Source organism: Salvia splendens, chromosome 2, assembly GCF_004379255.2.
Source record: "Salvia splendens isolate huo1 chromosome 2, SspV2, whole genome shotgun sequence".
Taxonomy (NCBI): Eukaryota; Viridiplantae; Streptophyta; class Magnoliopsida; order Lamiales; family Lamiaceae; genus Salvia; species Salvia splendens.
The window spans coordinates 40360943-40373293 of NC_056033.1; the positions used below are offsets into that span (position 1 = coordinate 40360943).

General features: G+C 35.7%; 1 protein-coding gene across 1 annotated transcript; it reads right to left on the reverse strand.

The window, feature by feature from the left end:
* Positions 1–6320: 6320 nt before the first annotated feature.
* LOC121792817 (low-temperature-induced cysteine proteinase-like) lies at positions 6321–8883 on the reverse strand. The gene is made up of 5 exons (XM_042190922.1): positions 8405–8883; positions 7592–7827; positions 7352–7492; positions 6800–7258; positions 6321–6691 (listed from the first exon to the last, which is right to left on the reverse strand). The coding sequence occupies exons 1-5, from the start codon at positions 8844–8846 to the stop codon at positions 6590–6592; spliced, it is 1380 nt and encodes a 459-aa protein (XP_042046856.1). The 5' UTR covers positions 8847–8883; the 3' UTR covers positions 6321–6589.
* Between the last annotated feature and the right edge of the window lie 3468 nt (positions 8884–12351).

The window sequence follows — 12351 nt, forward strand, 5'->3', positions numbered from 1 at the left end:
ATTTACTCATTTCTGTATAATTTACTATGAATTTTAAAGTTTCCCTTTTTCAATGGAATTCAATATGGTAGTAGTAGTATATGCTTTCAATGAAATGTTGTTTTTATTAATGGATAGATATGAATTTTTCAATTTTTATATCTGATACTATATTTATTTCTAAATTTTTTTGTGATGAAATAATAAAAATAAATTCAAAATTCATAGTTTTTGGACTGATTCTTAAGATTACAAAACATATCAAATTTGATATGGAACTTCATGATATTTTTGATAATATGTTATTTTCTTTATTTTTTAGATTGTAGTTATGGGACCTATTACCTGATTTGAGTGCATTGATTAAATGTAAATGAATGTAGAACATTAATGAGTTGCTGTAAAGTTTGACAATTATGTAATTTAATGACCACGTGTTAATCACTTATATATATAAAAAGAATTTACTATTGGAATCATGGAGTTTTTTTCTTTCAAGGGATTCAATATATATTACTAATGATGTCATTTTATTCATAAATAGATGATGTCATTTAATTTATGGACGGTGACGTCTACACATGATCTCGTGGCTTCTATATCAAACATAATTTCATCTAATTTTTTTGTTAAGAAATAATGAGAACATATTCAAATTTATAGTTATTTGATTTTATTTTTAAAATTGCAGAATAAATCAGAATTTGATCAAACTTTATAATTTTTTTTAAAATTTTATCATTTTCTTTTTTGTTGATTATAATTGTGTGGGCTATTATCTGATTTAAATGTATTGATTAATGCAAAAGAATGTAAAACATTAATTAGTTGCAAAAGTTAACAATTACTTAATTTAATACCATCTATTAAAAAAGAAATTTAATCATGTATTTACTAGTTTTAAAATACTTTACTATTGGAATTTTTAAATTTATGTTTTACAAAGGAATTCAACTTACGGAAAACTTCAAATTATATGAAATATTTAATTTTTGTTTGGAAGGAAGTATTGCTGATTTAGTTTAGAAAGCCAAATGAGCTCGTCGAATTTTTAACTAATGAGATTGAAATTAAATTAAATTTATTTTGCAATTGCACTCCTCCATTTCAAGCTATGTAATTGTAGTATAATTTACATATACTCAATGTTTAAAACTTAAAAGTCCCCAAAATTCGAGTCATACGTATTTTTATACGGCCGGTATTTATTGTCTTATCCCACTATTTTGCTATCGCATATGCATATAATGAATACTCAAGTTTTATTTTTGTTCACCATGATTCTTTTGGAGCTTCTTCCAGAAATTTCTATTTCGATTTTTTGAATTCAATTTTCTTTCAGATCACATTTTTTAAAAATAGACTTTCAAGTAATTCGACTCAGATTTTTAAAAAAAATCTATGTCGAAATTCAAATATTCACCCCTAACCAAAATGGACTGAAATTCATAGGATGAAAACAAAATAAAACATTTGTAGCTACAGCTTTTTCCACTCATCCGATACTAAAGCTGAAATCATTCAAGGAAGCACAAAATATGATTTAATTATAAAACTTGCTGAAGAAGAAGAATAAGATATGGTGTCACAAACTTCTTAATGGAGTAATAAAATCAATTTTTCTTAAGTTTGAATTCGAACTCATAATCAATTTTTTGTGGGCTCGCACATTAATACTGGGGCGGATAGGCACCACCGTTGGACGGAGGCACACCGTAGGCACCGCCTGGGGGAGGCGGCGCCGAGTAGGATCCGTGCGGCTGCGCCTGTGGATTATATGGAGGAGGGGCATAGTTTCCACCTGCATAATTAATTTCATAAACATTACCATTAGCTTCAACGTTACACAAATAATTGGAAATATTTAAGTAAATGTATGGTTTTTATCAATAATCATTCAAAATTGAAAATTTTATTTAGAGGATGAAAAATAACGGTCTACTCATCTAGCTAATACTACAACACAATGGGTTGCTTATAATTTGAAATTGTCTGTGATTTAGTAATTTTTTTGTTTTGAAACCTCTATGACCATCAAATTCGTTTGGCTTAGACTTTAGATTACCATTAAATTGGTTTCTAATATACTCCTAGTACGTAATATCTAACATTTTTATTGATTTGCTCCATTTGACAAAATATTAAATTATTTAGAAAATTGATTCTTTTATTTAATTTTTAAAATTATTTAGAAAATTGATAAATTATTTTTTTATGTAATACTCCTACTATATAAAATTAATTGTGATAATTTTTAATATAAATTGAATACTATATAGTAGTATAAAACAAAACAAATAATACTGGAAATACCAGGATAGTTTTGTTGCTGCGGCTGCGAAGAAAGATAAGCCGGCGGCGCGGTGAAGGGCGGCTGTGAAGGAGGAGGGAAAGGTGCGGATGGATTCTGCGAATAAGCATTATTGTTTGGAAGAGTCGAGCATGGCGGGAAAGGAGGCGGCGGGGCGGCGGAGGACGGCGGCTGAGCGGGAGCCGGATAAGAAGTAGAAGTTGGCGGGAAAGGCGGCTGAGAAGCAACCGGATAAGAAGAATATGATGGCGGGAAAGGCGAGGGCGGGGCGGCACCGGCAGGATAACAAGAAGAATTTGGCGGGAAAGGAGCGGGATAGAGTTGGCTCGTATCGATAGGCGCTGACGTCGGTGGAGGAGCGGGCAGCGCTCCGTACGGCGGAGTTTGGCCGGAGTAGGGGAGGAGGAGCGACGAGATGGGCGCGCTTGGTGTGGCGTACGGCTGAGGAGCGTATTTCACCGCCGCGTCGGGATTCATGGCCGGATTAGTGGCTATAAAGAAAGCGAAGAATGAATTAGTAGTAGTCGCAATTAATTTTAATTATTTAATTTAATTGAAATTTCGTGAGTACGTACCAGCCGCGGGCGGAGGAGGCTGATTGCCGGAGTAAGAAACCGGTGCTCCGACCATGGTTGCTGAAGTTGAGAGTTGAAAGTAATGCAATTTGATTATGGTGTACAAGTTGACTTGAAAATGTCACATTAGTCGCATTACATTTATAAGTGGGGGAAATTATCCTCTCTAATTTGGGATTACATTAGCTGCATGTGCAATCCAAATTGCAAACAAGACTTTCTGAACAATACTAGTTTATAAATTAAACTATTTCTTAGAAAATGATTACTACTATAATTTATAATTGCAAGACCAAGTCTAATGAAACTGTGCAACACGACAAGATACCATTGACATGGATAATCTGCGTGACTTTGTTTTTTTATTTTCCAGTGATTTACAATGAGTTTAAGTGAATTTATCGTTGCTTTATTTCCATTTTTAGAAAACTAAAATCTTGAATTTTTTTATTATAAAGTGTATTTTTCATATCCATGAAAAAACAAAGGTTATACGTATAAATATTTTTATAGTTCATTTCAACCGAAACTTTTGAATCACAACTACATCAATAGCTTCACTAAATTCAAATGAGTTTTTCGAAGTAGATGGGATTGAAAACGTGGGACTCGATTCGATGCGTTCATGCCTTATCAATTATCATTATCATAAATTGTTTATATTAGGTTGACCTGGATTAATTATTTAAACTTCAAGTTGCAATTGTAATGTGAAAATAATGGAGAGCACATTCATAAGTATTGGAACAGGTCAAATAACTGTATAGTTATAATTGGTATGCATTATACGATTGATTTAGCTGTCAATGAAAATTTATCTGAAAACTCATATTACAGCTGCTTTTGAAGCTATTATTCTGATTGGTTTGTGGATAATTTTTTTCTTTCTCTAAAAAAAATTAAGATCAGTATTAGTTTCTCATATATTTTATGAAAATTCAAATTCTCAACCTCTTGAATAGCCAAAAAAAGATTCGCTTTATCATTAGCTTAGTATTGACTTCTAAACATTTTATATTAGTAGTAGAGTATAATTTAATTAATTTGAGTTTTGCTTTTAGATTAGAATTACAAATTAAAAAATGTTAATATCACGATCTTTTAATTTGTTGCAATTTCATTATTTCTCATAGTGTGAACGGCAAATAAATAGATAAAAAAAATATGAATTTCACATGGCAAATTGGAGTTGTGGGAGATTTATAATAATTTCCAATTTTGGAGTGGAGTGAAAATGGATAATATTATATTGAGTAAAGAACATTTTAGGTTCATGGACAATAGGGATCTAATCTATCCGGATCCGGATCTTCAACAATTTTATTAGCATCATTAGTTTCTAAATACTACTATATCAGATTAGCATCATTAGTTTCTAAATACTACTATATCAGATAATCATGTTAGAGAGAATTTTCATTATTCCTGGACATTTTTACCCATTTAACTAGTTTTTGAGCCAAGTATTTCACTATGTATCCATTAATATGCGTAATTCAGATGGTACCTGAAACGATATTAATTACTTTATCGAGAACCTTTTTTCAAATTTTGGTTCAAATACTTCCTCCGTCCCAAGACAAGTGAGAATCTTTTTTTTACACTCATATTTCTCTTTCCACTTAACACACTTAACAATATTATCTAAAATCTTGTGACATTTCCAATACGACATCTACCTCAGAACGAAAAGAGTTTATTAGCACTTCCTTATAATTAGCTTTTTTATAAAATAATTTATTATACTTCTTTCCAATTTACTTGATTAGCTCTTATTGCGTTTTAGATTGTCTTAAATTACTTGAATATTTTTAAAAACATAAAATTATAAGTATTAATTACTTTACTCTCTTTTTTATTACTCTTTTTTTCTCCTATTTTATTATATATTGTATCTAACTTTATTATATAATCATTTACTTTATTTTATATATACATTTAATTTTCTAAATGAAGTACAATTTTAATAAAAAACATTTCTTAAAACTTATGTCCGGTCAAATGTGTTCTATTATTGGACAGAGGGAGTATGTTGCTAAGTGGTGTTGGATTTTGCCCTTTAAAAATTAGGGAATTTGGAAACCAAATGAACTTTAAAAATGGAAGAGAAATATAAAAATGAGGAAATATTGTTAATGAAAATGAACTCTAATTTATTGGCAAAAATATTCTTTAAAAAAATAAAATTTAATGGCTAAAGTAATAAACATAATTATTTTTGTGGATAGAATGATAATAAGAAGATTAATACCCCCTCCGTCTTGAAAATTATTAACTCTTTCTTTATTAATCCGTCTCTAAAAAGTATGAACTTTATAATTTTGAAAAGTTCTTTCTCTCTAATGAGGTCATAATCTTTTTTTACTAATATTATTTTAATTCTTTTTCTTTTAATCCGCAAACCCGGTCAAGCAGATTAGTCGGATTCCTCCAAAAGGCGGGTTCAGTACACCTGTGGTCAAACCGACCAAATTTTTTTTCTTCTTTTTTATTACTTTTCCAATCATGTATGAAAACCGTGTGCCGAACTAAATATTCATAATTTTGAGAGGCGGATGGAGTATTAATTTCAATTTGCTGATTTTGTGGGTCAATTGAATGATTTAGATGGACAAGTGGCAAGATTTCAGAGCCCAAAAAGATTCATTTGAGAAATCGAACGGCTCAACTTCGAATTACAAATCACGTTTCAATATCGTCATCTGTCGGAAATTTCTTGGTACTTTCCGCTTTATTTGTTTTACTACATGGGCTTAATATAAATATTTTCGATTCTGCCACTCCATTGTCATATAGGAAATATTGACTTGTACAAATGCCATAACTTTTGATAATATTGATACAACATTTATATTAATAATATTGTATAAAAAATGTCATCAGGATTATATTTATACCTATGCAATTTAAGCATCATCATATTATTTGTAATTTTAACTAATACCAATAAATAGAATATTATCTAAAAATATCATTCACACCTAACTATGGGCACACTTAATTTTTCAAACATTTCTGTTATATTTTTGAGAAATATCACTACACTCATAGAGGATATTCGATTTGTAATATTGTATCTCAAAATTAAATATATAATGTATTTGTTCATGAGATTGAATCTCAAAACTCAATCATAAGACTTAGTGGATAATCATTTAATAATTTATCATAATCAATCACATCCAATTAAAATAATCTCAAAATTTTATATATTGGTACTATTTTATTTATGAAACCAAACGTCACATATCATATTCAATTTGATAGGTACGCATAATAAATATTTTATCATTAGTCAACTTGTATATTTTAAAAACAAAGAAATTAGAATTAACATACAATAAAAGGAATTAAAATTTTTGAAATGTCATGAGCATTTCACCTCAAAGAATTGGACACTTACAAACGTGAGAATGACATTTTCTTAAATTTATGTAACATAGATTCGCATTCAGTTTTCAAATGGCCATTCAGACCAATTGTAAATTGAAAACTCCCTTCTGAATGAAAGTTCTATTGATTAGCATACACATATACATAGTGTGATGGAAGTAAAGATAAATGAGTTTGTAGGGTCCAAATTGAGAAGCCATAAATAAATATCCAGAATCATACATAAAAAATACGACCCTGCTTTAACCTTGCAGCAAATCCACTGTCGCCGACGACATTGCCATCACACCTTCTCCGTCGTCGGGCAGCATTGCCCGCTGTTGGAACTCCTTCAGATGCTGCTAACTGCGGCGGTGGCATCCCTAGCATAACTCGCGATCGGCTTAGCACGCATCCGCTGCATCGGCTTAACCCCGAGCGGGCTGTTGGCGCTCTGTATCATTTCAAAAGCAGAAATCTATGTTAGAACCAATTTCAGTTCTCTCTTTATACCGATGGCAAACAAATAAAAAAACCAGAAATAACATAACAAGAGACTCACGATGGAGCAGGTGCCGGCGCGGGTGTTGCACACGGGGTAATCGTGTGGGCAGCAGCTGCTGTGATCCTTGCAGCATGAGGCGCCCTCGAGGGGGCAGCAGCCCCACTCGAGGCACATCCCCACGAACTGAAAGATGCAGCAGCAGGTTTCGCTGGCGGGGCAAGCGTAGTACTTGCTGCAGACGGTGGGGGGCGCCACTGGGGAAGGTGGGGATGGCGGGGTGGGGCCTGGGTTGGGCGGGTTCGGACCCTTCTTGATAGGGTAAGATGGCTCCACTGCAATTCCGCACAGGCCTTCTTTCGCCGCCACATTCCTCTGCATTCTCAGGTACCCTTTCTCCCCCCACGCGCTGCCCCACGAGTTCCTCACGATCCAGTAGTCCAGCCCGTTCTCGCTTCCGTACCCAACCACGTTCACGCCGTGGTCCAAGGCCAAGCCACATGAACCTGTGAAGATACCCTGAAAGCAAGAGAAAACTGAGCATCAGCAGCAGCATTTCTTGTGTTTCACTTCACTAATAGTAGTACATAATTTCATGTCATGTATACTTACTGACTCATAAAGCTGGAAGTCCCTCCCTCCGGCTTCAATGGCAACGGCGATTGGTTGGCTGACGACAGCCTTCTGCAGTGCGGCCTCGTTGTTTACCGGAACATCTTCGTAGCTGTCGATTGACACAACCTTGGAGTTTTTCTGCAATGAATGAACAAGAACTGTAGTTAGAGACTGCTCTCAATCAAGGTAGATTTCTTTATCTCAATCTACAGAGAGAGAGAGAGAGAGGAACTAAACCCTGTACTGATCGCATCTCCCGTCCTTGCCGGTGTAGGGGTAGTCCTTCTCGGAGTCAATACCGCCGTTCTTGATAATGAACTGGAATGCATAGTCCATCAAACCACCATTGCAGCCTTGATTGTAAGAGGTATCACAATCAACCAGTTCTTGCTCCGAAAGTGAGATCAAATCGCCAGTTACAATGGCGTTTACTCCTTCCACAGCAGCAATCGTGGAGAAAGCCCAACAACTCCCTGCACAATTCCAACCAATTCAACAAGCATTAGGCATTCTTCTTGATCAACCATCATAATTCATAAGGAACAACATTTAGTCAACAATTTTTTCATAATTTTCTCTAATCAAAAGGTAATTAAGTGGAGCAGAGTTACAAAAGGTGTTAGGTCCACAACATAAATTCTATCACGCACGAGGTATGCAAAGCAATGGTAGGTAACCGCCGCATAGTAATTAGTAAACAAATAATAAAACTCTAGATATTTATCTAGGTTAAAAAACAATTTGGGGAAATTCATGTTCACACGCAATGCATCTATCCACCGCCATTAAAACAGATTAGGAACTTCGATGAAAATTATCAGCTCCACAACTTAACGAACAAATAGCAGATGATCCACAGAAGACATAAATCCGAGTAATATTAGGAAATTAGAAGAATCTAACTGCAATTACTCAAAATTCATAATTAGATCGACATAATAAATCAGGATTCAGTTAAATTCATCAGTCTGCTATAAGTCAAAGCAACAAAATAACAAGTGTGTGTGTGTGTGTGAGAGAGAGAGAGAGAGAGAGAGAGAGGGAGGTTACCGCAGCTGCCTTGGTCTTTGACATCCACGACGGCGCCTTTCTCTCTCCAGTCAATTGAGTCCGGCAAGCTGTCGCCGAGCTTTGGCGCATAGCGATCGCTCTTCACACTGGAGAGGCGGCGGCTGGGGTCGGGTTTGGTTCCTAGATGAGCCTTCCGGTACTCGTCGTTGGTGAGATCGGCGAACCGGTTGGGGCCGAGCTTGTAGCTCCGGTTGGGCAGCGCGTTCTGCTCATCGATGTAGCCCAAGTTGTCCTTGAAGATCTCGAACCGCCTCTCGCTCTCCCCTAGAGCGTTGTAGGTTTTGCCGTGCTTCGCCATCCACACCGCGTGCAGAGACCTCAACTGGTCATCGTCGTAGGACACGATCGACATATCGGAAGCCAGAGCTGTTGCCGAGAGGAGGACGGAGAGAGAAAGGAAGAGATTGAGAAGAGAAGCCATTGTTGATGGTGTTGGAACTGTGTGTTGAGTCTGGGAGAATTAAAGGTGTTTATATAAGGCCAGAAAATTGATTTTTTCTTTTTCTTTTTGGTTAAAATATTGAAATTATTGGATTTTTGTTAGATACACTCCGGAATTGCTTTGCACGCCCTGCTCTGTTTTAACGGAGAAGGCGTGCGTGTTGTCTTGCTTGGTAAGTTTTGGAGTGTGGAAATTAATTTTGGGGTTGCGTATAGTGTTTTTGGTGAGATGGTATTGGGCAAAAATAACCTTGTAGATAGAAGACAAATGGAGAAGTCCAATTGGTGGGTGAATTATTATTTAATAAAATAATCTTTGATTTTCCATATATTCCCTTTTATATTCTTCTTTCATATCCATAGACACGTCATCTCTTGCCAAGGGTGAGAAAGATAAAAACACATGATCCAAGTAAGGAAAAAAAAGTCAAATTTCCATAAAGTTAATAACATGGGTTTGGTTGATCTATATTTGTAAGATAGTATGAAAATACTCAAATCATATATCGATTCTAAAGGTTTGTAGCAATCCTTTGCTTTGGGTAAATTTGGTAAAATTAACCATACGATGAATCCCTTGTGTTCAAAAACTATATCCACACGCATAAAACATGGCTAGATTATGTTGTTTTTTATAACTATGATATAGATTATATTTGTAAGATATGATAATACTCCGTCATATAGTTATAATAAAGTGAATCACGATAAAATAAGAGTTCTGACTTTTTCTTAACTTTATTCGCCATAAATATAAGTGATTTTATAACAATAAAAAAAATTTAACTTCAAGACAATACATAAAATAACTGAAAGTAAAAAAGAGCATAAAGACAAACTACACAACAAAAGTAATGTGATCGCGGTTGATCGAGTGTTGAAGGACTGTGAATAAGCGATAAACGAGAATGAAGAACACACCGGAGTTTACGTGGTTCGGCCGTAAAATGACCTACATCCACGAAGGAGACGATCTACTATATTCACTTAACAACAAGAAGAGAGATATAACGAATTACAATCAATGATCACACTCAAATCACTCCACTCCAATAGAAGCCCCTATCTCTCGGAACTCTCTAATCTTGAAGATGATCTCACAAAGATAGTGTGTTGTTGTAACTTTTTTTAACTAACTATGCTATGCTAGGATCTTGTATATATATTCTCCCAGCTCCACGGTAGATGGCTCGGCTCACACATAAGCTTCACTTCTCATCCCAACCGTTTTAACTAATTTACACATAGCTAATTGCACGCAGGTCCCTGAGCTTTATAATTTGTTCAATCAGCTCACACCATGCATTAACAAGTAACAAAAACATAAAAATAATCAAATAATCCCAGATAACAAGAAACAAAATGTCACGATATTGAAATAATAAATAATTGAATGAAAATAATAAATAGAATCGATTCAATTTATACATTCATGAAAATAGTGTGTTGAGTCTGGTGACTCCTTGAATATATGTATCGTTCATTTGTCTTTGTATCATTCCGAATCCTTCTTTCCATTCTATGGTGAATATATCAAGTAGCTTAGATCCATTCTTATTGAGTGCAATTCTGTCTGTCAATAATACAGTTTGACTGATACGTGAAAGTGCCTATCAATAAGCGCACGCGATGGATTAGCTATAATAATGTGTGCATGCACACGTGGAATTGCGATAGGATTAAATCACCATGAGCGCGTTGTAGAGGATTAGAGAATCAAAGCTGTTATATTGTGGTGGGGAAGTTTACTACAAGAGATAAACAATATCGGGCGTAATACAACCCAAGAAAGAAGAACTAAAACTAAAAATTACAAAGATATCGAAACTGTAAACGGAAATAAACTTAGCCGAGTCGAGGAGTCCTCTTTCAGCAAGACGAGATACGCCCCGGTAGTGCTCTCGGTTTGGCGTGTCGTCCCCAAAGATAAAACGGCTACGTCTCTGATGAAGCAGCACCGCAATCAACAGAGCTCCGGCGAACTGGATGGAGGAGAGGGCAGAGCTTCGGAAGAAAGACAATGCAGAGAGAGTATGATGCTTGTGCGTATGTTGTACTATATCCTAATGCAAGGAATGCCTAGCCTATTTATAGGCTTGGTCCACTGCGGGGTCAACTCAGCCTTGATGGTTGTCATCATGACTCATTATGGCGGGGCTGTAACCGCCGGCCGTTACGAGTTTGAAAGCTGGAGTGGTCGACTTTGAATCTAGACGCTGTACACGCCCTAGTTCAACCGTCACATGTGGACTTCGACTTGATCAAGACGCTGATCAAGCCTTCGCTCAAGGCGCAGCAGGTCGAGTTGATCAAACTGCTGATCAAGGCGCAGCATGTCAAGTTGATCAGGCTGCTGCCCAAAACTTAGGTGGTCTAAAACATTAAGTCTGGATCTAGGGACAAGCCCAAGCCCAAAGACCAATTGCCAAGATCCAAGTCCAAGACCAAGACCAAGGGCACGGTCATGGTCACGAGCACGAGCACGGGCGCGGGCATGGCTCAGCTCGGCGCGCGTGTGGGCTCTTTCACCCATCTTAGTCCACGATAATTACTAAGTGTAATTAGTCACTTAATAAATACCCATTTAAAGACATGTCTCATCTCCTATGTGGGATAATTAACACTAGTTAATTACTCCCTACACTTTCAACTCCTAGCTTTATCAAAAGCTACAATGTGACCAACTTTAATCCACTATTTCTCACTCACCGGGAATCGGATTTGAGAAAGTGAATATACTACGGTCATCTACGCGGAACGTAGATCAAAGCTATATCATTTAATTCTCCAAAATTAAATGTCTCGTCACATTTATTATTGATCAAACTTTATTGTCCGGACATCTTAAATCAAGATTCCAACAATCCCCCACATGAGTGGAAATAGCCAAATGCATATGCATGCAGACACAAGCTCAACCCTCGAGAGGTATATAAGCATAAGGATAAGTAGTTTTTGGCTTTGAAACCTCCATAGTCGACACCATCGGATACACATGCGGCTTAGTAGCGCGATGCTTTGAACTAATCACCCACGGCGTGCACCGAGACAATGGTGTTAACGCTTAAACACCTCAACCTCATCCGTTCTCACGTTTTGTGTCCATTTCAGGCCTAGGACACCACTCTGGATTCATAAGTGCGTTTTATGAAGCGACCACACTTCGCACTTACATAGGTGATTCTTAGTCAAGTACCTTGCCATACTTGGTCTCTTTGAGAACTCCATATCTTTGAGATCCTTAAGAACCATTAAAAGTCATAGATTTAGCCTTTACCACTAGGCAAGTTCTCCATTACAAATGGTTTTCTATAAGATTTAGACTTTTTTTATGAAATTATTAAAAATTCTCACCTTCTTAGAAACAACATATCAACTCCATAACAACTTTTTTCATAAATTTTCAAGTACTTATTGGTTGCTTTAGAAGGATCATAAACTCAACCACCTTCTTAATTAATTCAATTTTTATTAAATTTATTCGA